Raw genomic sequence first — 26,079 nt, 5'->3', positions numbered from 1 at the left:
TGTATTTTGGATTGAAATCTGACTTAAGTATTTGCCTGCAACCTAAGCTTAGTTTTCATATATTGTTAAAGCTTTTGTGCCTAGAGTTTTCCAAAGCTGTAAGACTTTTAGATGTTTTCAGACTTTGAAGTATTTCTGTGCTTATGGAACACAGAGGCCAGGTAGAGGAATAAAAGCCAGTGCTGCCCGGAATCATCATAACCGTGAAAAGACTGAGACCGGGATGCTCGGCTGAACGGTGTTATGATTATTGGAAAAGTTGGTCTGGTTTCATTCTGGAATTAACCCTTAGCTGCTATAAATGCCCGCGGTGACAGACACAGGCTTCTGAACTTTGCCCAGGAGGACTCTCAAGTGCGGCAGCAGGGCTCCTGGGGAGACAGACGTCCAGGCGCCAGACCCTCCGACCTGAGACGCAGAGGAGCTTTTCTGCAGAGACGCACAAGGGCTCCGTGTCAAGAGACGTGGCCAAAGGGAAGGCAGCGCCCGCCGTGCCACCCCCCCCCCAGCAAGTATACAAGGAGCCAGCCTCCTCATATGCCCCTGGGGTGGGAAGGAAGGGCAGGCAAACAGCCAGCCTCCAAGCAGACACCTCAAGAACAGGCCGAGCAAACACTCACCGCCTGGGGAAAGGTGGGCCCAGGCGCATGGAGGTTCTCCCCCCCCTCACTCTTCTGCAGGGGAAGGCAGGCCAGGCCCACCAGCAGGGAGGTCAGACAAGCCGAGGCGCTCCCCTGGTTCCTGGCAGGGTGTTTCCATGCGATCCCCAAGCACAAAGGGGTGCCAAGGAAATGCATTGAGCCTCGTTTATTTATTCAGTTTCACACATACAATGCCTTTCTCCTCATAAGAAGACTCAAGGCGGCTCAGAAGGTTAAAACATGTCAAATTAAAATACATTAAAAACCAATTAAACTATCATAATAAACAGATATGTCAAATGATTAAAAGCATTAACTTTAAAAACAAACTAAGAAGCTGAAAAGCTAAAACCAGCATCCAGGGGCTCGCTTTAAAAGTTACATGTTAAAGTTAAAAGCCTGTCTGAATACAGGTGAGTATTCAGCTGTTGGTGGAAGGATCCAAGGGAGGGGACCCCCCCCGCCAGCCTCCCGAGGGAGGGAGAGCATCCCCACCGACCAGGAGCGGCCACCGAGAAGGCCCTGTCTTGTGTCCCCGTCAGCCGTACCTGCGCTGGCAACGGGACCCGAATGAGGAGGGCCTCCTCGGGCGATCCAAAAGGCCAAGAAGGCTCCTATGGGGAGATACGGTCCTTCAGGGAGCCTGGACCCAAACTGTATCTATGGGGCTTTACAGGTCATGACCAGGACTGTGAATTGGGTCCTGTAAGTGGCCCCAGTCAAGAGTCTGGCTGCTGTGTTTTGAACCAGCTGAAGTTCCTTCAAAGGAAGCCCCATGCAGATTGTGTTACGGCACCACTCACGCAGGGTGTGCTGTACGTCCCTGAGATACGTCTCACCGCGGCCAGATCAGACCTCCCCAGGAATGGGCACATACATGGCAAGAGAACTGCCGAGAGTTCCTCCCCACCTGGGGCACCAACATCCTGCCCAGCACTAAAGGCGAGGTCCTGAGTGTGGCCTGCAACACATGTGGGGCCAGACACCACTTGGGACCACAGACCCATGGGACGTCCTCGGCCGTTCCTAGGAAGGTGGCCTCAGAGGCAGGGAGATCCAAGTTCCCCCCTACTCCAGCATCCCCACCGATACCAACGCCACCAGCTCAGGGAGGGAGACGGCTCAGCAGCAGGGGCAGAGGGGAGGGCAGGCCAACCGAATCCCCCCCCCTCCGTCCTGGGCACCCACTTCCAGGTAGACACGCTCCAACCCAGCCATCTGTGGGACAAGGCGCCTGACAGCATCGCACACAGACGACTGCAGGTAGGAGAACAGCTTCCTCCAACCAAGCCTGCACCTGTGTGGTGCAAATGGCAGGGGAGTGGGCCTCAGGAGCCCCCTGGCCACCACAGCCCTCAGGAGGAGGGGCATGCGCGGGACCAATAGGCTGGCCTCTCTCTCTCTCTCTCTCTCTCTCTCTCTCTCTCTCTCTCTCATGTCAAGCCCCCACCACCACCACCACCACCATCACCACCACTTTGGCTCTGTGATCCAGGGCGGAGGTGCAGGTGTGCCCAGAAGGGGCTCCCTTGACCTGGGGACGGGGACAAGGGCAGAAGCCAGCTCCGGGGGCCAGGGGGAGGGGGCCCCAGGGACCACGGGCAAGGACATGTCTGAAGACCACGAGGAAGACCTCCCAGGGCTGCGGCGGCGTCCCAGAGACGATGAGGAAGGGGAAGGGGCTGGCTGGAGGCACCTCCCTCCTGCCAGAGGCCCTGCTCTTCCGCAACCAGCAGGGCGCAGAACTGAAACGACCGCTTGACACAAATGCATTCGTTGAACAGACACCTTTCAATCAGCAGACCTCACAGGAGGGCACCGCACAAAATTCGAGGACAGTTTTAATAGACACCGAAAAGCAGATCAGCAAAACATCTGAGAGTGAAACCAGCCAGTGGCTTCTCATTTACAGCCTGAGAAGACGGAACAAAAGTCATAAAATAAAGCACTCAGCATGCGCCTCATTAGAACTGCAGCAGCTGTTGCCCCCGGGGGCAGGATCACACATTGACGCCAAAGGGAGTCCCTGCTTGGCCATGGCAGGAGCGCTTCGGATCGCAGCTTTCAAGCAGCCACAGATCCTGAGTTTGGATTAGCACACACAGCATGGGAGGAGGGCAGCTAGAGATGGGTCATGGGCCAATTTCCCCCTCCCCCCTCCCGCCCACCATGCCACTGGGTGGGAGCGCATTTCTTGCTGAAAGGTGCTCTTTGCTTGCTTGCTTGCTTGCTTGCTTGCTTGCTTGCTTGCTTGCTTGCTTGCTTGCTTGCTTGCTTGCTTGCTTGCTTGCTTGCTTGCTTGCTTGCTTTTGTGGGTTTCAGGTTAGATGGAAGAGCAAGTGGGGTTACCACTTCTTTCCTTCTAAAAGCACTGCTCCGGGTGGCTTCCAGAAGCAGAAAAAGAGACACATTTTTGGCAGCAGGCATCCATCAATGGGCCGTCCACTCACATCCAGTTTGCAGAGACTCTAACAAGGCTTTCAAGCTGAACAAGACATTTAAGGAGTATTTTCACCAGTTACACACATGCTCATGCACCCCACAAGTTTCCATGGTGGAGTCCAACACGCCAGCCATTACTCCACACTGGGTCCCTCTGACAGGGCATCCAAGGGCTTCAAAATGCCGTTCAGGATTTTGTGCAGCTGCCAAGGGGCACTCTGCCCACCCAACTTTTACAGCCATTTCATTTCCTCCCAGCCACAAGCATTATACTGCACTACACAACTTGGCCCTTTCACCCGTCCTATCCTGCTCTCTCTCTTGGCTGCAAAGAGGCTCCATGCGCTGCTGCTGCTGCTGCTAATGATGATGGTGGTGGTGGTGATGGAGCCTGCAAGGCTGCTGTACTGCCGCTCACCACACGGGGCAGTAGTCGACCCTTCCAGTTGGCCACTGCCCCATGTGGTGATCCCCATTATTGCAACCGGCCTCGCAGCTCCACCCCGGGGTCTCTGCTCACAGAGCCAGAAACATCACTTCTCAAAAAACACGGGGCAAGCAAGCTGTTGCAAAGGCCAAAATGCGAATGCACTGGCCTTGCTGTTCCCTTCTTTTAAAAACAGTCCGGTCAATGACATGCTGTGCCGTCAACGAGGGGTGTGCTCTTTCCTGGCTTTGGACTGCCACTCCAAGAATTCTCCAGGAATTCCGCCCCCCTTGCCGGCCGGATTTTGGGAGTAGCAACCCACAAGCACAAATCTGCAGACCTCCACATCCAGGAACCCACATGGGCACCTCCCTTGCATAAAAATGCATGCCCCCCACCCCGTACCCCACAAGCTCTGGCGTGGGTCCCCTCCAGTCATCCGTAGGCCAGATTCTGTTTTTGGGTTCTCAGCTCCTGACCCACTCAGGGTTGCCACCTCCCCCGCCCACGGTCCGCTCCAGCCGGTTTCCTCGAGGGGACCTTCCCGGAGCTCCCCAGACCCAGCCCAGGCCACAGAGGGCAGGGCCCCATAGCTCTTCAGGCACTCTCCTCTAGGCAGTGTATGCAGTCATTTAATTATTCTGGCTACAAACTGCCCCCAGCCACCCCTCACAAGCTGGGCACTCGTTTTACTAATGGAGGGCTGAGTGAACCTTGAGCTGGCTACCTGAACCTGTCGAGATCAAAGTCAGACCATGAGGAGAGTCTTGGCTGCAGGACTGCAGTTTAATCAGGGCGCCGCAAGGAGGCTCTTAGCTTCTACCCCCCCCCCCCAAGGAAACACAGGAGCTCCAGCTCTCCCGTCATCGGCGACCTGGGGCCCTCCTGCTAGTGGCGGCGAGGAAGACTGAAACGAAACACCGGCTTTGGCCTGCCCTGGACAGGCTGCACAGCGGCCGCGCATTCCTCCTCCCCAGAACTGCAGGATCAGTGCCCTCCGAAGGGCTGGCGCGCGCCTGAGGGACGGAAGCCCCCTGGTATTTCTAAGGGGCTTAGTCCTGGTTAAGCTGCGGGTTGACGGTTATTGGGAGGTTTTTGTGCTTGTTTTGTTTTCCCCTCTTTAGGGAACCAAAGCGTGAACCGCTGCTTCTCTTCCGTCCAAGCCTCCTGGGGAGGCAGCCGAGGGACGAAAAGGGGGCGCAAGTTGATATGTGGACTGAACGCCTTTGTTTTCGGGGGAACGGCTTCAACCACAACTTTTGCCTTTAAACAGAAGTCCCCTCCCTCCCTCCCTCCTTCCTCTGGGGACATTGCCTGCTTTTTGAAGGTAGGACGACACAGACATCAATGCCGGGGAAAGGAAGTCAGTCTTCACTGCATAACCTAAACGGGGGGGGGGGGGGGGGCGGGTGGGGGGGAAAGGAGGGGAAAGAGCCAGAAAGAGAAAACAAACGCTCTGCAGCCATCCGCCTCACCATTCAAAGCAGACCAACCTCTCCCACGGCCACCGCTGGCTGCGTCTCTCAGGAAGACACACACACACACACACACACACACAAAAGAAGCAACGCGTGGCTGCCTCAGCCTACCCTGTGCCGTGCGAGGGGTTTCTCAGGAACCAGCCCTGCACCGGGTGGGGGAGGGTGGGGGAGGCTACTGCAAGTGTTTCCCCCTTGGACGCGCCTCACTCACCGGCTTTCCCCCAAGACAGCGCCTCTTGCACCCTCCATCCCGAATTGCAGCCTCCCAGCTGGCAGACAGGCGGGCTGGCTGGCAGGCTGCAGTTCCGGATGGAGGGTGCAAGAGAGCCAGCGAGCGAGGCGAGGCTTTTTTGACTCTTGAAAGCAGAGGATGTGTGGGCGCTTTGGGGGGGGGCAGGTAAGGCGGGGCCGCAAACTATCATCCAGCGGGCCGCAAATGGCCCCCAGGCCGCATGTTTGAGACCCCTGAACTAAGGGGTTGCTTATTGCCCTTCCTTTGCAAGGCAACCGCCCAGCGGGTCCACACGATGCTCCTTGCTATGAGCGAGGGGGGAGGCTGGAGGGGGGAGGATGCCCACACGGTCCCAATCCTGCCTCTGGGCGGTGTGGCTGCCCGGGGCTCCCCTGTCGGTGTTGAGGCCTGCGAGCAAGGAGGGGAAGAGAAAGGCTGAGCCCAGAGAGGGAGCCTGAAGACAGACAGAGGGAAAAGAGGGAGGGAGGAAAGGAGGGCAGGCAGCCGCGAGGGTTGTGGGGGGGGAGAGAGGGAGGGTTGTGGGGGGGGAGAGAGGGAGGGTTGTGGGGGGGGGAGAGAGGGAGGGCATGAACCTGCCAGACAGGGAGAGAGGTTTCTTGTCAAGGCAGAGAAGGGCATCCCGCAGGCAAACTTCTCGGTTCCTGCAAGCCAGCCATCCAGCCAGCCTGCCTGCCGCTCTTCTGGGGGACGTATGGAAAGGACAGCCTGCCAGGAAGGAGGCCATCACCGCGGAGAAAACATTCAGAAAACACGGAAGGAACCGTTCGACTGGGACCAGCACAGAGAGGACCACCGTTCCAGCAGGAAAGCCTTTTTTCAAACTAGTCCCAGGGACCCTTGCCAGGAGATGGGGGTTGGAGAGGGGGGGTGGACGACCGGCTTCATTAATCTGCCCTGCAGGATTATACCAGATACCCTGCAGTTATGGCCAGGTATATATTGGAACCACAAATGAAGGATCCACACCAGAATCAAAGAATGTGCAGACTAAAACAACCAGAAAAATCAGCAGTAGCTGAACATGCCTTAAAACAAGCTGGACATGAAATTCTATTTCAAAATACTGAAGTACTGGACAGCACCAGCAATCATTACGTTAGACTGCACAGGGAAGCCATTAAAATCCATAAACACCAGCAGAGCTTCAACAAAAAAGAGGAAAGTCTAAAACTTAACAAGGCCTGCCTTCCAGCACTGAAAAATACAGCCTGCAAAAGGTCAACGAACTCTACCCAGCCACAAGGACCGGGGATCATTGCACACAAAAGACCAGCTAAAGATACCCATAAATCACAGTGACAGATAATCTCTCCCCCTTATTACAACAATACATCCACAACAAAAACACACTGATCACCATCATCACCCTGTCTCCTGAAAAGGACAAAAGCTGTTCCCACAGCTATGAATACTCAACTATCCAAACAAACTGCACCAGAGCACAGAGTTCTGACTCCTGTCCTCTGAAGATGCCGGCCTCAGAGACTGGCGAAACATTAGGAAGAACAACCTTTAGAACACGGCCAAAGAGCCTGAAAAACCCACAACTATCCTTTGGCACTTTCTCCTTTCACATTCATAAGTTGTTTCAAGTCATTGCTGCTTTCTTCCAGTAAGATGATGCTCTCTGCATGTCTTTAATAATAATAATAATAATAATAATAATAATAATAATAATAATAATAATAATAATAATAATAATAATAATAATATTATTATTATTATTATTATTATTATTATTATTATTATTATTATTATTATTATTATTATTATTATTATTATTATTATTATTATTATTATTAAACTTATTGATGTTTCTTCCACCAATTTTCACTCTTTCATCTGAATCTAATCTAGCTTTCAGTCTGGATGCAGACTGGACAGATGAGGGGATAAAATGCACCCTTGTCTGACAACTTTGCCAAGAGGAAACCCTTCTGTCTTTCCATATTGTGTCCTAATAGTAGCTCCTTCTCCACAATACAAGGTACACATCAAGATAGTCAAGTGTTGAGGCATAATCATTTCTTTCAGAACCTATAGTTTCTCATGATCTACAAAGTCAAATACTTTACTGTAATCTATTAAGCATAGATTGATCTTCTAAGTCTGTTCTGTGTGTTGCAGTAGCCAATGAATATTTGCAATATGGTCCTTAGTGCCTCTTCTTTTTCAAAATCCAGCTTGAGTAACAGGCATACATATCTCAATCCACATAAGGTAAAAGCATTTCTTGCAACACCTTCAGCATCACACTGCTTGCTTAAAAGTGATGCTTTAAAACAATGGTCCTGTAGTTACTGCACTCCTTGGCATCTCCTTTCTTGGACAATGGAATGTATATTGAACATTGCCAGCCTGTGGGCCACTGTTTTGTTTTCCATATTTGTTGGCATATTCTTGTAAGGATTTTAACAGATTCAGTTTCTGGGGCTCAAAACTGTTATATTGGTATTCCATCTACCCCTGGTAATTTATTTCTTCCTAGTGCTTTCAGAACAGCTTTCACTTCACTTTCTAGAACTACAGGTTCCATCACAGGATTCTTCTTCAAAGAAATCTATCACTCTTGTATCTCTTCTGAATAATTCTTCAGTATATTGTTTCTATTTTCTCTTAATTTTATCCAGATCGGACAGTGAGTTCCTCGGCTACTCTTTCAGAATCCCTAATCTAAACTTAAATTTCCCTCTGGTTTATTGGATCCTGTGGAAGGTATCTCTTGGTTTTCCTCTCTTTTTGTTCCCTGCTACTTCTTTGCACTGGCCATTGTAACAGTTCTTCTTGTCTCTACGTGATAGTCGCTGACAGTTAGAGGAGACCTTTTCTGGAACTCTTTTGATACCTTTTTTTTTGGTGACCCTAAATAGCTTAGTGTCACAAGCAGATCTCGCAATGTACCTTCACCACCTTCGTGGTTGCACTCCTGCCTTTGTGAGGGAACATTGAGCAGGTTTTCTCTGCCATGGCGTGGATGCAACGATCGAGCTTGCAAATTTTAGGCCACTGCAGAGATTGTCAGCTGCACCCCAGACTGTTCAGGGGTCTCTCTCTCTCTCTCTCTCTCTCTCTCTCTCTCTCTCTCTCTCACACACACACACACACACACACACACACACACACACACACACACACACACACACACACACACACACACACCAGAAAGCCTTCCCAAGGCTCCTAGGAACGGAAGTACTCCTGTCTGTGTGCCCTGCTCTCTGTCAACAAAGGGGTGGCCTTGGCGGGCCAACTTGACCCGGCCCCCTGCGTCTCTGCTGCTGCTTCAACCTTTGCCGGAAGAAAGGGTCCTCCCGCAGCTCACTTCCAACCAATCTGTTCTCTAGTCTACGGCCTCTTCCAGGCAAACCATGGGCATCCTCCCCCGGCGTTCAAGGTAGACTGGCCCTCCACCTCTGCCTGGGCTCTTCCAGAATGCCAACAGGGCTACAGAGAGCCCCAAGACAAGTGAGTTCCTGAAAAACTGGTCCACAACAAGGAAACCTACAAACACCAGGCAGCCCCTGACCTTGCTGGGAGGTCCTGCGCAGAGCATTTACGGCCACCTCTGGGGCAAGCGAGTCGTGGCCTCCTAGTCACCAGCAGGTACGGGAAGTCTGGTCCCTCTTAAACATGAGCAATCCGTTTGCCTGCCCTTCCAGGCATCTCAGCTGAAACCCCATCACCGGGAGGGCTTCCCCGGCTGCACGAAACAGCCTCTGAGAGTCTCCCATCCAGGTCCATGGTCATGAAGGATGCCATGTGACGCAAAAGATCCGGCACCCTAAAAGGCTCTCAGGTGACGCTGTTGGGAACGCGTCAGTCCGGAAATTTGTGATTTAATTATTTTACTTATTTATTTGTCTCGTTTACAGGCCACCTTTCTCCTGAAAAGGAGACTCCAGGCGGCCCATCGTATTAAAAAGGACAGAACTGAAAACACCGTAAGTTATCCATTAAAAAACAATTAAACTATAAAACTAATTAAAATACACTGAATCATTAAAAACACATAAAACGTTAAAATCTATCCTAACTAAAAAAAAACCCGGCATTCCGTGAAGTATCTCTGGGCTTTCCTCCAGTCCCCACGGCTGCCTGGCTGCCCTCTGCCCTGATGGCTCCTCCTTTATTTTATTGATTAAAGTGTTTCCAACCCAACCTATATCAACAGAGCCCAGAACAGGCCATTCATGGGTAAAATCCCATCCAAACCATCTTAAACACTTTTAAACCATTTGCATCGCTGTAACAATTTGAGTAGAAAAAAAACATTAACACGGAGAGACTGGAAATCAAACTCTTTTACTTGCTCGGCCCTGAAAGCTCCAGTGAGCAGCCGGGTGACAGCTTGCCATGGAAATCATGGCGACGTATGGACCGGTTGGGCCTCGTGGGGAGATGCTAAACAATCGGGGGGGGGGGTCACTGAAAGCCCCCTCCCACATCTTCACACAGTGCATCACTCCCAACGGCAGGGTGCAAGGCATTCCCCCTTACCCATAGGTCTCAACGTCTGAGCAAGGAACTCTGGGGAGCTGTTCTTTCCTTCCCCCTCCCCCCCCCCCCCCCCGATCAAGGACATCAGCCATTCGGGGCTTTGAAGTCCTTACTGACACTCTGAATTCAGCCTGAAAGCTGGTGCCCCCTCACCCGCCTGCCCTCTCTCTCCCCCCCCCCGCTCCCTCTCAACGCAAGAGTCCTGCGATTTAGGCAGGGTGCTGCTGCCAGCGGTTGCGGTGCCGTGTACTGCATGAGCTGGAGGCGCATCGTCTCCAAGGGCAGCCCCAAGGCAAGTACACAGCAGTACACAGAAGAGAAAGCTGCCGGCACATGAGTGACGGGGAACGTTTATTCTTCACCAGGAACAGTCTAGCTGGTGGAGCGAGTGAAGCTGGCCACTGGCTATATTGTGTGCGATGTATTATTTAATACATTATGACGTATAATTTTCATTAGCAATCGCCCTCCTGGCAAACAACGAGGAGGGGCCTGGAGGTTAGCAAGGCGCAGCTTCTGGGCCAGGCGGCACACGGGGACTCACTCACCGATGGGGGAGAGCTCGGCCACGCTGCCAATGTAGGGCCCCCCCAGGAAGCGGGGCTCGCTGTCGTTGATGTCCTGCACCTTGATGACGAACTCGGACTCGGGCTCCAGCAGCCGGTCGGTCTGGCGGTCCCGCGCCTGCGCCCGCAGCGTGTAGAAGGTCTTCTGCTCACGGTCCAGGCGTTCGGTGGCATGAATGTCCCCCGTCAGCTCGTCAATCAGGAAGATGGTGCCAGCACCCTCTCCGGAGATGGTGTACTTGATGGAGCCGTCGCCCTCATCGGAGTCCGAGTGGATCTGGAGACGGGAGGACAAAAGCGGGAAGAGAGGAGTTGGCTGCAGCCTGGGAGTCCGGCTCCCGTGGCACGCCTGCTGCCGCACGCCAGATGCCACCCTTACCCCCCGCAGCAGGCCTTCCTCCCCAGCAGCCCTCTCTGCCACGCCCACAGCCATCTTCACCCGCTTTCCACAATGAACAACCGCCGGCTCCCCAGGTCGGGGCCCGTCTGTCCTCAGGGCAAGGGAAAAGGCAGAGACGAGGAGGAGGAGGAGGAGGGGGTAGAGTCTCTGCCGGTGGAGCCCAACGTGATCTGCAGGTTGCAGGAGATCCGGAAGGATTCCCAACCCCCTCCTCTCCCCCCAGGAGATCCCACAAGAGCAAAAGCTCCTTCTCCCGCTCATGACTTTAAAGCTCCTTCAGCCTGCAGGGTAATGAACTCTGCCTCAAGAGTTGACCCTACAGGGAGGCACCTGCCACTTCCCACCTTGGTGGAACCAAGATGTTACCTTACAAACAACATTCTTACTATTCATTTCTTGTATCAGTAGAGCTACGGTCATTCGGACAATCCACTTCCTCTGCTTACTCCGCACTGCGCAATGAACAATCGGGGCTCCCCAGACGGGGATGCTCAAGGTGTCACAACAAAGGCTTCTGTCTCCTATGGAGCGAGAAATGCCTGATGTTCAAGCTGGATTTTGAAAGGGAAGAGACACTTGAGGTCACATTGCAAATATCCGCCGGCTGCTAGAGCGTACAAAAGATTCAGAAGAAGACCGGTCTGTGCTTTGTGGACAACAGCAAAGCCTTTGAGTGTGTGGATTGGATGATGATAAGCTATTGTGTGTTCTAAAAGAAATGGGTGAGCCTCAGCACTTGACTGTCCTGATGTGTAACCTGTCTTGTGGGCAGCAATCTATGGGATCTGGAGAGACAGAAGGGTTTTCTCTAGGCAAAGGAGTCAGAGAAGGCTGCATTTTATCCTCTTGTCTGTTCTGCCTGTCTGCAGAACATATTGTACGGGAAAACTGGACTAGATTCAGATGAAGGAAGGGTGGAAATGGGTGGAAGAAACATCAATCATTTAAGATATGCAAATGGCTGGAAGCAGCAACGGCTCGACACAATTAGTGAAGGTGAAAGAATAACATGCCAAAGCAGGGCTGCGGCTGAAAGTTTTGAAGACCAAATCATGATTACAGAAGAACTACACAACGTAAAGGTTGATAAAGAAGAAACTGAAATAGTTAAGAGATTTTGTACAGCCGGGTTCCATCATCAATCCAAAGGGAGACGGCAGCCAAGAAACTGGAAGAAGACGGAGACTCGGAAGGGCAGCAAGGAAGGAACTGGAAAATCATCCTCAAGGGGAAGGACGTCTCACTGGAGGCCAAGACCAGGATCATCCACACTCTTGTGTTTCCGAGTATGAAAGCTGGACAGTTAACAAAGCGGACAGGGAAAACATTGGTCCATTTGAAAGGTGCAGATACCTGGGCTGTCAGAAACACGAACGTGGGTGCTAAATCAAATCAAGCCTGAACTCTCTCTGGAGGCAGAAATGTTGAAGCTGAGGCTGTCCTCCTTTGGGCACAAGGCAGGATTTTCTAGAAAAGACAATAATGCTGGGAAGGTAGAAGGTGGCAGGAAAAGAAGAAATCCAAATATAGGATGGATCGACTCCCTCAAGGAAGCCACAGGCTTGCGTTTGGAAGAGCTTTAGAGGGCAACTGAGGATGGCCCATTTTGGAGATCAGTGACTCTTGGGACTGCCATAAGTGGAAGGCGATTTGATCCCCCACAACAACGGCCACAACTGGGCATAGAAATGGGCATCAGGTGATGACGAATGGGACGGAAAGCCCTCGTGTTCCCCGCAGGCTGATGGGGCAAGTGTGGGAGAGGAGGTGAGAAGGAGGGAAGCAGAAGACCAGACGCGAGACGGATCAACGCCCTGAAGGAAACCACAGGCTCAAGTCTGCAAGAGATGAGCCGGGCTGTCGAGAACGGGACATGCTGGAGATCCCTCAGTCATGCTGTCGTCATAGGTCGGAGGTGACTTGACGGCACATAACAACAATTTTATTTATTTATTTATTTATTGCATTTATATGCCGCCCATCTAGACATACAACAACAACAACAACAACAACAACAACAACAACAACAACAACAACAACAACAACAACAACCATCACCACCACCTTGCATATAACCTTTGGTTTCACTTCACTCTTGACAGGTCTAAAGAAGTGGATGTTTCCATGAAACTCACGTTGAAAGATAACATTGAATATGCTTTTGAGATCTTTGGCTCCTTTATTTTTATTTTTGTCTGAATATCCCCAATCAAGCACACAAAGCCCAAGGCTGGTCATGTTCTGCTGGAACCTCGGGCAGGAAACGACCAGCCAGCGAGCGAACGGGAAGAGGAATAAACCGAGCCGCCACCTGCCGGCTGCCTTTCCTCCTCGGCCCCCAACATGGGCTGCCCGAGCGGCGGCTCCAACCTGCCCCATAGCCGGGCTGGCTATGAGCTGGCGGGCAGAGCGGACGGCCCCGCAGACAAAGCAAGGGAATTCCACCAAAGCTATTTCTGCGCGCGTGCACGCACGCACACACACCGGGAGACCACACCTGCACCCCAGTCCTTGTGCTGAGGCATGACACACTCGCCGGAAAATGCTTTTCCCCTCACGAAGGGAACAGTGGAGCAACCTTTTACAGCCCTTTCCTCCAGAGCCGCCTGGGCACAACCGGGCCTGCCAGGCAAACTGCTGGGGGGGGGGGGTGGCCTAACAGAGGCCCCCAACCCAGGAGGTCCCTGCAAAGGAAGACGCAGCCCTCAAGCCTCTGCTGGACAGCCAGCCTTTGGCCCGTGTCCCTGGGGCAGCCCTGGTGCACTGCCCGCACTTGGTGCCTCCAGCCTCCCTCAAGGTGAAGCCAGCCAGACACCGGGTATGGGAGGGCAAGGGGGGGCATGGGAGCTCTTCCCTCCTCCCCGGTGAGGACTGTTAACACGCTTGTGCCCAGGAGAAAGAGGGACACTCTGGGGCCATGAAGGGCCAGCAGGGCCGGCTTGCTACCCAGGCCCCTCTGCTCATGCCAAGGACAAGAGAGCATCAACACGCCCACGCCCCCATGCGTTCCTTGGGCGCTGCTGGAATGCCGTCCAGGCATCAGAAACACTTCCTCACTCCACCCCACCAGGCAAAAACCCAGGTTGGTGCCCCCACCCGTCCATCCCGGATGGAGGAAATGGTCTCCTCGGCACTCAGGGGAGGCTCCTTCATCTTTCTGGGAAGTGCCACAGAAATCAGGGCCACGGGTGGGGGGGGGCGCATGAGCCCACAGCGCCGTCAGGAAGAGGTTCTCCTCCGTCCCCACCCCACCCCACCTCAAAGCAGTCGCCCCCTTCCCTCCCGCCCGACTGGCTGACCCCCCCAGCCGCTCCCAAAGGAGCCCAAGCTCCCTGTTCTCCCTGTAACACACACAGGCCCACTCTGTTTGCCCCACAGATGCTCATCTCCTTCTCCGGCCTCGCCCTCTGGCAAAAGGGGCAAAATCTCCCTGGGGAGCTGAGAGAAGACGCCAACCTCCCGGGTCACAGGAGCCAGGTTTGGGTGAAGCAGGAGGGGCTCCCCGTCCCTACCGGGGCACCAGTGCGCCAACACACACACACACACACACACAGAGAGAGAGAGAGAGAGGCAGACCGAGAGAGGAAGCTGCAGCTCGGATGCTCTTGGAAAACAAGCTCCCAAAATCAAGCTGGATCTAAGCTGCGGAAGGAGGGGATGGGGGCTCTCACGAGGACAGTCTAGGCAAGACCCCTGTCAAGGGCCTGGGGGGGGGGGGGCTCAAGGTATGTGTGGGGGGTAGCTCTGTGGAAACATGGGGACTGGCTACTCCTGCTTCCTCACTGCAGCCCCTCCTGCCCCCAACTCACTGTCCTCCTTTTTAAAAAGAAGGGATGGGGTGGAATTTCCAGTTGCGCTCTCTCTCTCTCTCTCTCTCTCTCTCTCTCTCTCTCTCTCTCTCTCTCTCTCTCTCTCTCTCTCTCTCACACACACACACACACACACACACACACACACACACACACACACACACACACACACACACACACACACACACACACAGAGTGCCTCCCTTGTCACCACTTTCTTGCTAGCAAAGTGGGATGGGGAAGCGAAGGACTCTGAAACCAGGCGTTTTCCCCCCCACCCCACGGCGGCTTGGGCTTCCCAGTTCTCGAGGTGCTCCCAATGGGGAGGGTCCAGCAGCCTTTCCCAGCGAGGGCCAACTGAGGCCGTGGCCATGGGGCGGGGCGGGGCGGGGGGGCTCCCAGGGAGTCCAGGGTCTCTCCTGCCCTCGCCATGTTCAGCCCCCCTTCACAGTGGCCCAGCCAGCAAGCTCAAGAGTGACCAACGAGAACAGTCACCCACCCCTTCCTGACCCGCCAGCCCCCCACCTGGTGCTGTTCAAAGGGAAGGCTCCCCCAGCCCCACCTGTAACGCCCCCCCCCCTTAAGAGCTCTCTTCAGGCTGGGCCACTTCCACCCCCTCGAAGCTGCGCAGGCCCAGCCCGGCCTCCTGTCAGTGGCACCAAAGGGACACCAGGCGCCGAGAGATTGAGAGAGGGGTGGCGGGCAGAGAGCCAGGCAGGCAGGCAGGCAGGCTAAGGTCCCTCCCGCCACCTGCTGCCAACCGGTCCTTTTCCTTTCAAAAAAGTGGGGAGCCTGGATCCTTTCCGTTTCACTGGGACTAAAGGGTTTTCTCAAAGCCAGCTTGGGAGCCTGTGGCACCAGCAGGACCTGAACTCAGACCCACCTCCACCTCCAACACCCCTGGCCAGCATGGCAAGAGACTCAGCAGTAGTAACACTGAGGGCTCGGCTCAGCAGCCACACACACAGCTATGCTGCCCTGGCTCCTCTGGCCTCCGCAAGGACGCTCGTTGTTGTGCTGTCCTCTGAAGATGCCGGCCACAGAGACTGGCGAAACGTTAGGAAGAACCCGGACAAGACGGAGGTCCTGAGGGTGGGGTGGGGTCCCTCCATCAGCGGTTTGGGTGGCTCCCTTTCTTTTGGGGGGGACGACCCTTACCGCAAAGAGCGAGGCTCGCAGCTTGGGGATACATCTGGACCCGGCGCTTGGCCTGGCGTGCTCTGGTCCATGGGGTCACGAAGAGTTGGACACGATTAAATAACAAGAAGTGTTGTGAGTTTTTCAGACTCTTCTGTCGTGTTCTGAAGGTTGTTACTTTTTACTGCCGAGAAGGCCCCGTTTCTTGTTCTTTCTTTCCGGGCCTCTCTTGGCATTAGGCCCCTCATCCTCTGTCGTCCCCTTCTCCTCTTGCCGTCACACTTTCCTAACATCAAGGTCTTTTCCAAGGAGTCTTCTCTTCTCATGAGATGGCCAAAGTCTTGGAGCCTCAGCTTCAGGATCTGTCCTTCCAGGGAGCACTCGGGGTTGATTTCCTTTAGAATTGATAGGTTTGTTCTCCTTGCAGTCCAGGGGACTCTCAAGAGCCTCCTCCAGCACCACAATTCAAAGGCATCAATTCTTTGGCAGTCAGCCTTCTTTATGGTCCAGCTCTCACTTCCATACATCACTACAGGGAAAACCATAGCTTTGACTATTCGGACCTTTGTCGACAAGGATGCTGGAGACCCTCAACTCAGAGAACAGAGCAGGGAGGGGATGGGGGGAACGCTGCCAGCAGCTGCCCTCCCTCCCTCCCTCCCTCCCACTGCTGAGGAACCTGGCACTGGGCCTGGACAGCTCTCGCCTCCAGCCCGGAAGGAACTTTGCAGGCAGGAGCGAAAGGGTAAATGGCAGCTCCCCTTGGCCCCCAGTGCCTGGAATTTGGACCAGACGTCCGGAGATAATTTTATGGATGGCATTAAACTGAGTTATGAGGTTTTTACAATCCAGCCACTTATGAGAAATCTATTAACAGTAACTGGACAGGCAGAATCCAGCTCCCCAGCTAGCTGTGCGGGCATTAATTGGGACTATCCATAATGGGGCGTGCACGCACACACACACGCACACACCAGGAAAGCCTTCCACCGGCACCTTCATTTACTCCCCTCAGTTTTTGCTGAGAATCAGCAAAGTTGCCAAAAAAACGAGCCGTACATTAATCGGCTAATGAAATATGAAAATGTTTATGGCCCACTCAATCTTCCCAACCGTAGTTCCATAATCCACCTCCAGACACACACACGGCTCCCACCGCTAGGATTTATGCCGGCGCTGCCACGTTTTACGAGGCCCTCGTTATATTTGTCTTGTTAGGTACAGTTTATGTTTCTATTTACTTCATTGCAGAGGGGACTACGAGACTCAGCCAAGCCCTCTGGATGGAACCCCCGGCCACTGGCATGTGCCCTCCGTCTGCATGCACACGCACGCACACGCGCACACACACACATGCACACGCGCGCGCACACAGATGTGTCTGCACACACATGCACACAGCTGGCCCTGGTTGCCCAGCAGGTTGGAGAGAGAAGGATGAGTCCCCACCCCAGGGAGGGGAGGGGAGGGGAGGGGAGGCAAGGAAGGCTCCCTGCCCCACCAGGACAGGCAAAGGGGTTGAAGTGGCCGGTGGGCAGACGCTGGCTGGCAGTTACAACGGACTGTCAAGGAAAGAGCCACAGGGACCCCAAGAGCGCCGAGCGGGCTCTCCCTGGACAGGCCATTCAATGGGTCACTCCCAACGGGGTTTCCCATGCCGTGGGCCCTCTGACCCTAGTCGCACTTCACAGCTTGCCCACTGCCCCCCCGCGCCTGCCGTGCTTTGCTCGGAGCCACCAGGGCCAGGCAGAAACGGTGCCTGCTGCAGCCCAGTCCAGCAAGGCTGGCTCAGGACCTACGGAGTGGCTGCTGGCCTCTTTTAGAAAGTCCCGGTGGAGGCTTTCCCTCTTGAAAAAGGGCCGAGGAGTCCGAGCTGCTTAAAAGCAGAGCTCCTTTGGGGCAGGCGAAGCTCCGGCACTTTGAAAAGCCATGGAATCCCAGAGCCCTGGAGTTGGAAGGGGCCCCTAAGGCCACCGGGTTCAACCCCCTGCTCAAGGCAAGGACGCCAATCAAAGCAGATCGGACAGAGGCTTGCCCAGTTTCCTCTTGAAAGCCTCCAGCTTTGGAGCACTCAGTGGCCAGGTTTTGCACCAGGCTGCCAGAGCAGAAGAGGCCCCTTCCACAAATGCTTTTTGGCCTGGACGGAGCCCTTGGCGGTTCTAGCCGGAGCCGTACCTGGACAGGGCTTCTCGAAGCCTGTGGTCCACCCACCATGGGATTAAAGACGAGAAGCAGCCAACGCTCTGGAGTCCTGGACCTCTCTCTAGGGAAGCCATGGAGCAGAAGTTGGAAACAGTCCCATGGAGCTGGCAGGAGACTGGCAATGGGGCGACAGAGGGCATCCAGGAGTCCTGCGCACCTCCTGCCTGGTCCAGGGAGTGCTGCGCTGCCCCACAGCCTACGTTTACACCCCAACCCCAACCCCATCCCCTCTGAGTGCTAAAAAAAAAAGCTCACACGGGACAAAAGCATCAGACCGAGAAAAGCCTGGGGAATTTTGCACCAGGACGGGCTAGGAAGCAAGGTGTAGAAACCACAGAATCATGAAACGTAACACTGGAAGATGATCCAAAGCTCATCTAGCCTGTCTCCCAGGGGCCCTGAAGCAGGAAGCCTAGAGCTAAAGCGACCCGGGCAGGGGCCTCTCCAAAGGCCAAAGAGCTCCAGCCCAAGCCAGTCCTGGATCCACGTGTCCCTCTAGAGCTCCAGAAAAGGCAGAGCTTGCTCCCTCACACACCCCCACACACACCCCCATGACCCCTCTTCAAAAACTGGGAAATGGCCACTCCGTCAAGCTCAGCCTTCCCTTCTCAAGGCGGTCCGATCCTCTCGACTGTTCTTCCAAGGGCTTGGATTGCAGACCTTTTATCACCCACTTGCCCTTCTCTGGACAGGCTCCAACCCACCCGTGTCCTTCTTCCTCTGGGAGGACCAGAACTGGACACAGGACTCCAGGTGACCACAGCAGATTGCAGCATTATTCCTTTCCTAGATCTGGACATCTCGTCCGCCTCTCTGGCCTCCACGTCACACACTACGGACCGGTGTTTAGCTTGACCTGGATCCTTTTCACAGCCCCTTCCCGGCCACCTTACGTATATCTGTGCCACTGATTTTTCCTTCCTATGTGTAGTATCTCACATTTGTCCCTGCTGAAACTCATTCTGTTTTCTGAAGCCAAGTTCTACAACCTGCTAAGGCCATTTTGACTTCTGATTTGTGTCCTCTAAATCAGGGGTCCCCAACCTTGGGCCTCCAGATGCTCTTGGGCTACAACTCCCAGAAGCCTTCACCCCCACCTCTGCTGGCCAGGATTTCTGGGAGTAGAACTCCAGGAACATCTGGAGGCCCAAGGTTTGGGACCACTGCTCTAAATTAACTATTTCTCTCAGTTTTGTGTCATCTGAAAACTGAAACCTCCACACCCTCATCCGAGCCATTCGAAAGATACTGGGCAACACTGGGCCTGTGACAGAACCCCGTGGCACGCGCATACATGCATACGCATGCAACACCCACCCACACACACACACACACACTTGCCACTCCTGTCCAGGATGATGATGAGCCACTGGTAAACACTCTTGGGTTGCTCACATCCAGCTAGCCGTGGCCTCAGTGAGTCCACATCGCACCAAGGTGGTGGATACCACAGGGAAGTCATGAAGGACCTTGTGAAAAGCCTTTGCTGACATCAAGAAGCATTAGATCTACGACTCTATCAGAGAGAGAGAGAGAGAGAGAGAGCGGGCGCTACTGAAATGCATCCACAACTAGAACCTCATCCCTCTCCACCATTAATTCCTGCTGCTCCAGGTCCCTAGGGCAAGGACCGAACCGTGGGCCTGCAAGACAATCCGGGGGGCCTCACCCCTTCCTCCACTTTCTCACGGGAGCCCAACTCCACCGGCTTCCTCTTTCCCACCTCCTCTGGCCCGTCCTTCCCTCCCCACCCTGGAGCTCCTTGGGCAGAAGCAGCTGCTTCCTATGGGGCGGAAAGGAAGGGCGGAGGGAGGCCACTGACCGCTGTGAAAGAAAAGCCCCCCCCTGCCCTGGTGGTCCCGGTTGTGGGGCGGGGGGGGGTAGGCACCCTGTTCCCCCTCCCATCCGCTCTGACAAAGAGGCACATGCCTGGCGAAAGAGAGGAGGGTTTGGGGAAAGAGGCGAAAACCTTTCATCTGCTCTGTTTGTTAAAAAAGGAAATTGTTTCCTTGCCCTAAAGGGCTAGAAATCCGGGATTTTACGAGGCCATTAATTACCTCCGACTAATTAAATCAAAATTAAATGCGAGCAGAGGTGCATTTTCCTTATTAAAACGATTAAACAGAAGGCACAGATACACAAATAAAAAACGACTCTGGGATGGAGGGAGAAAGGAAATCAAATAAAAACGTGCCCTTAATGAAGGCGCTTTGGTGTTTGCTCCCTCTCATAAAGCCCAAGTTCATCAATTTCCTTTAAATATTAGCAACTTAATTAAATCTGTTTTCTCCCCTTTAATCCCCTCCTCTATCTAAAATAGATCTGTCCACAGGCACAAGTTTGTAACTTATGCTGACCCCATAATTCTTCCTCTTCTTATTTTAACCATGAAAATCCACATCAAACTGACAGGGGCCTCGAGGGAAATTGCAGAAAAAGGATTAGCTCAAGTACCCACATTGTATGGAAATGTTCTTGGTCCCTATCGGCCTTCCTTTGGTTGGAGTGGCAGCCCTTGGCCCAGGCCCTAGGCAGGGGGTCCAGGTGTGTGTGTGGGGGGGTCCAGCGCCGCCGCCCCCCCGGCCAGGAGAGGAAGGGGCAGCGCCTGGCCAAGGAGGGATGCCTCGCTGCCCGCTGGCCTGGGCTCAGGGGCTCCCTGGGAGCATGTGGCCTTCTGCGCAGGCTGGCCATTGTCTCAGGGCCGGCAGCTGCCGCGCGAGCGAGTGAGCGAGCGGCAGGCATGGAAAGGGACCGTGAATGGGGTTAGTTTTAGGTTCCTGAGTTCCGCCTGGAGACGAGGCTGTTGCTAGGCTACCTCTGGAATCCACCAAGGCCCGATGATGCTTGGAGTCACTCCCTAGGGGAGCTGTGAATTAACTGGAACCGCACTGCATGGTGGCTGCGCACGGAAGGAGGAAGGTGGGGCTGAAGTGCCACCAGAACAAATGGGAATGTGCACGAATGGGTGCACATTGCAGGCCCCCAACCCCAAAAGCTCAGCTTGAACGGAAACAATCTCCACCCAGCCAAGAAGACCCTCCAAAGGAGGTCAGACGTTGGGGTCAGGCACGAGCGGGGGGGGGGGCTCAGTAGACTTGTTCCTTCCTCCTCCCCCCACCCCCACCTCCGCCTTCTGGCTGGAGAGGAATCAAGAGTCCCAGGCCACCAGGCGCTGCAGCTGGGCACCCGCCCCACCCTGGGCCGCTGCAGGTTTTGGAAGGACCCACCTCTGCCCAGTTGGGCATTGACTGAAAGCCTGGCCAACCCATCATCATCCCTCTTTCTTGTGGCACCGCTGAACTTCCGCCAGGTCAGCATCTCTCCACAAGACATACATTCCCATAACTGGACGCCACCCACGCTTTCAGACCCCTTTGATGCCTGGGAGGGGCTGCCTTTTGTGGCTGGGGAGCCGGAGGTCGGGAATCGGATTCCCCTTACTTTTACCTCCTGTGAAGTAGAGCCAGCCTGGGGGGCCTTGGGCAAGGAGTCCCAGGACGACCCTAGGAGAAAGGAATGGCTAACCGTTCCTGTGTGTTTTCTACTTTTGATATATTCTTTTTTTGTCAGTTCTTTAACTTTTGTGCGGAGGATGTTATTCCAAGGTATTTAGAATTTTCATCACTCAATAATAATATAAAATTATTATTAAAGCTTTATATAGAATCATTGAGTCCACACACACACACACACCACTCAATGCAGGAATACCTTTCAAAGAGTATCTGTCAGGTAGTCGTCTAAGTTTCTCTAGAATGCCTCCTCTCGAGGTCATGGGTTCCGCTGTCGTACTGCTCTAACAGATAGGAGGTTTTTCCTGATATTCAGCCTAAATCTGGCTTCCTGCAACTTGAGCCCATGGCTGTGTGTCCTGAACTCTGGAATGATTGAGAACATATCCTGCCCCTCCTCTGTATATCAACCTTTCAAGTCTTTGAAGATGCTATCTTAGCTCCCCTCAGTCTTCTTTTCTCAAGGTTAAACATGTCCAGTTTTTTTCACTCTTTCCTTCCACTGCTGGTCATCCTTGTTGCACTCCTTTGAACTTGCTCCAGATTGGGGGCATCCTTCTTGAAGTGCGGTGTCCAGAACTGGTCAGAGCACTCAAGATGAGGACTAACCAGTGCCAAATGGAGAGGAACTCACAGGATTTGGAGACTATACCTCTGTTAATGCAGCCTAAAATAGTACAGTATTTGCCCTTTTTGCAGCCACATCACACTGGTGGCTCATATTCAACTTGTGATCTATGACGATTTCAAGATCCTTCTCACTCATAGTATTGCTGAGATAGGTATTCACCATCTTGTAACTGTGTGTTTGGTTTCTTTTTCCTAGGTGCAGTACTTTGCACTTATCCCTGTTGATTTTCATTCTGTTGTTTTCAGACTCATGCTTAAGTCTATGTAGATCAGTTTGAATATAGTTTCTGCTTTCTGGGGTATTAGCTATTTGACCCAATTTTGTATCATCTGTAAATCTGATTAGCATTCCCTGCACCTCCTGATCCATGTCATTAATAAAAATGTTGAAGAGCAGCAGGGCCAAGACTGAGCCCTGGGGTAACCTGCTTTTTATCTCCTCCCAGTTTGAGACGGGACCATTAACCATCACCTTCTGAGTATGATTTTGTAGCCAACGGTGTATCCACTCAAAAGTTGTTCTAGCCAGCCCACTCCTAGTTAGCTTGCTAATCAGAATATCATGGGGCACTTTGTCAAAAGTTTTCTAAAGTCAAGATATACTATGTCTAGAGCATTCCCTCTATCAAAATTACTCAATCAAAAAATGAGATCAGATTAGTCTGTCAGGATTTGTTCTAGACAAATCCATGTTGGCTTCTAGTTATTACTGCATTGTTTTCTGTGTCTTTGCATAGTGACCACTTGATAACCTGTTCCAGAATTTTCCCTGGAATCAATGTCAGGCTGACTTGTCTGCAGTTCCCAGGTTCCTCCTTTTTGAAGATGGGGACATTAACTCTCCTCTAATAATCTAGCACCCTTCCCATGATTTCAAGAAAATAATGGATAGTGGTTCCAAGAATTGCCCAGCCAGTTCATTCTGTACTCTCAGATGCAATTCATCCAGTGGCCCTGAACATCTGAACTTGTTCAAGGTAGTGAGATGTTCCTTGACTATTTGTTTATCAGTCTCCAGCTGCAATCCTGCCCCCTCCACTTGCACTTCACATTTCTCTGGAGGGTCATAATGTGTCCTTTGGGGAAACAGCAAGCTAAGATAATTCAGCATTTCTGTCTTTTCTTTGTCCTCTGTTATCATTTTTCCATCTCTATTGTGGAGCTGTACCATGATGTCTTTGGTTTGTCTTTTGCTACTCACATACCTGAAGAATGTTTTTTTATTCCTTTTAGTGTCCCTAGCTAACCTCAGCTCATTCTCAGCTTTTGTCCTCCCGATGCCATCCCTGCATTTCTTTGCTACTTCTCTGTACTCATCCTTGGTGGCCTGGCCTTCTTTCCACTTCCTGTACATGTCTTTCTTGGTTTGTAGGTCCTTCCTGAGCTTTTTGTGAAGCCACGCTGGCCTTCTTTTGCCACCTCCCACCTTTTTTTCTTGTTAGAATTGTTTGTAGTTGTGCCTTTAGGTTTTTTGTGGTTTTTTTTTTTTTTAAGAATACCCCACCCTTCTCCTTTCCTTGTTAGGATTTCCTGCCATGGGGCCTTACTTATCCTTGTTCTGAGAATATTAAAATTGGCTTTTTGAAAATCCAACAGAAGTGTGTGGCTACCCTCTGCTTTCATTTCTTTTGAAATCAAGAATTCTAGAAGGACATGGTCACTCTCGCCCAGAGTTCCCCTTACTGCCACTCCCCCCACCAAGTCATCTCTGTTGGTCAAAATCAAGTCAAGGCTAGCAAATCCTCTTGTTTCTTTCTCCACTTTTTGTAGGAGAAAATTATCAGCCACACAAGCCAGGAAGTTCTTTCTCGGAAGGGCCAGACTTGGCAGAATTTGCCTCCCAGCATATATCTGGATAATTGAAATCTCCTATCACTGCTACATTGTGTCTCTTTGAAATCCTTGCAATTTGTTTTTCAAAAGTTTCATCTGCTTCTTCTCTTTGATTGGGCGGCCGGTACAGCAGTAGACTCCAACTACCAAGTTCCTTTCGGTTTTTGCCCCAACTAGATTGATCCAGATGCTCTCAATGGGACATCCAATCTCCTCCTCCTGTATTTCTATGCAGGTTTTTTTAAACATATACTGCAACTCCACCTCCCTTTCTATTCTCTCTGTTCTTTTTGAACAATCTATAGCCTTCAATTGCTGTATCCCAGCCACGGGAGTCATCCCACCAAGTTTCAGTTATTCCTATCAAGTCATATTTGCCCTCCTGGACTAAAATTTCCAGTTCTCTTGTTTGTTTCCCATACTCCTGGAATTTGTATATAGATACCAGAGATTGTATGATTTGTGGCCTGTTTGTCTTTGTACATTTTTATGAGCATTACCGTGTTTCCCCCAAAATAAGGCAGGATCTTATATTAATTTTTGCTCCAAAAACATCTTAGGGCTTATTTTCAGGGGATGTTTTATTTCTTTCAAGTACAATGATGTACATTTATTCAAATACAGTCATGTCATCTTCTGGTTGCTGCACAAGGGTGGAGGGCAGAGTTTCACTTCACTGGGGCTTATTTTTGGAGTAGGGTTTATATTATGAGCATCCTGAAAAATCATACTAGGGCTTATTTTCAGGTTAGGTCTTATTTTGGGGGAAACAGGGTACTATTAATGTTACTCCTGCTAAGTCTCCTCTTTGACTTCATCCGCATGCTGAATGTATACTTCATCTTCCCTAAACCAAACCCTTCCCATGACTGATTCTATGTGTAACTGTGAGGAAGTGAAGCAGACCACAATGGACAGCAATTCACCCCCATGAACGGACACGACATCTTCTCAGAGGAAAGGACAGGAGGTTATAAAGTAAAAGTTTATAAAAAGTCCTTTCACTCAACACCTGCAATAATAGTAATAACAGCAGCAGCAACTGCTTGGAGCAGAATAGAAGGGGCAACCCCAAAATAGGACACGGGATCGAGGGGCGGGGGGGTCCTTTGAGGTTGGTACCTTCCCTAGAGGCCTTAAGGAGCACATCTTAGTACGTACAAGGGATTAAAAGGTCCCAAGGAGGTGATCGTGTTGTGACCCCTACCCGACCCCACCCGACCCCACCCAAGGAGTGTCTGACCTGTTGGCACAGAATTTTGTGGGTAATATCAAGGCCCCCTTGCGGAAGGACCGCACCCCCAGCCTCTCTCCGCTTCTGTAGGAAAGAGAGGAGGGCCCACCTCCCCAGCCCAGCCCAGCCCAGCCCCACCTCAGCCTTGCTCTGCTCCCTGGTCTTCCCAAAACCCCTACAGAAGGATGCAAAAGGCGATTCCCACTCACCCCACGCCACCCCACCCCAAAGAGCACAGAAAGACCCTCCTTCCCTCACCCAGCCACAACCTGAGAGGAGAAGGGCCTTCCTTACAGCCAGCCCCGAGATCTTCCTGAGCCACATGGGCGGAGGACACGGATTCCTCCTCAGGAGTGTGTCTCCTCAGCCCACGGGGCTTGAGAGGATCTGGGGGCTACAGGACGCAGCCACCGGCCTATCGTCTTGCAAAAGTAAAAAAGCTCATGGAGTCCTCCCAACCCATGTGGAGGAGAAGGGAGGAAGACGGGCGGCATTCCTCTAGCCCCGGGGAAAAGGGGCCCCTCGGATCAAGGGTCTCTTAAAGGCTCCCCCCCCCCGGGCCAGAGGTGCCACACACTTGGCATGGTGCATTCCAGCTTTGGTACACACAATATTTCAGTGCACTGTATTTTCATAGCTTGCATCCAGCCCTGGAGGTAAGCAAAGTCGCAGAATCCAGGAGAAATGGAGGCCCCCGCCCACCGGGCCTGCTTTGAGAGGAATCCCTGCCTTGAGCAGCGGGTTGGGCTGGATGGCCTTCGAGGCCCCTTCCGACCCCAAGATTCTAGGACTTTGTGTGGAAGATGCTTTTTGGCCAGGAGACAAAACTGCTGGTTCCCTTCAAATATGGCCACCTCCAGACTTAGGTGGCCACCAGGGCCACTGGAAACTGTATGCGGCCATCAGGCATGAAGACAGCTGCAGGATGAGTTACTGGGAAGGGCTAAGATAGGCTGGGAAGGGTTGGGGGAGGAAGGGAAGCTCTCCTTGGGCCCAGCATGCCTAGAGTGGTCGC

The 26,079-nt window shown here is 52.7% G+C and overlaps 1 protein-coding gene across 4 annotated transcripts in view; it reads right to left on the bottom strand.

Moving 5' to 3' along the window:
• The window catches only part of CDH22 (cadherin 22), a 109,410-nt gene that overhangs the window by 49,819 nt on the left and 33,512 nt on the right, over positions 1-26,079 (bottom strand). For all 4 annotated transcript variants that reach the window (XR_012086072.2, XM_072996543.2, XM_072996541.2 and 1 more), the window contains exon 3: positions 10,290-10,584. Coding sequence is in view for 3 of the 4 variants with exons in the window: in XM_072996543.2 (XP_072852644.2) it covers positions 10,290-10,584 (295 nt within the window). In the remaining variant the exon portion in view is untranslated. The remainder of the gene's footprint in view (positions 1-10,289; positions 10,585-26,079) is intronic.

Source organism: Pogona vitticeps, chromosome 4, assembly GCF_051106095.1.
Source record: "Pogona vitticeps strain Pit_001003342236 chromosome 4, PviZW2.1, whole genome shotgun sequence".
Classification (NCBI taxonomy): Eukaryota; Metazoa; Chordata; class Lepidosauria; order Squamata; family Agamidae; genus Pogona; species Pogona vitticeps.
This window is presented reverse-complemented; position numbering and strand designations above follow the sequence as displayed.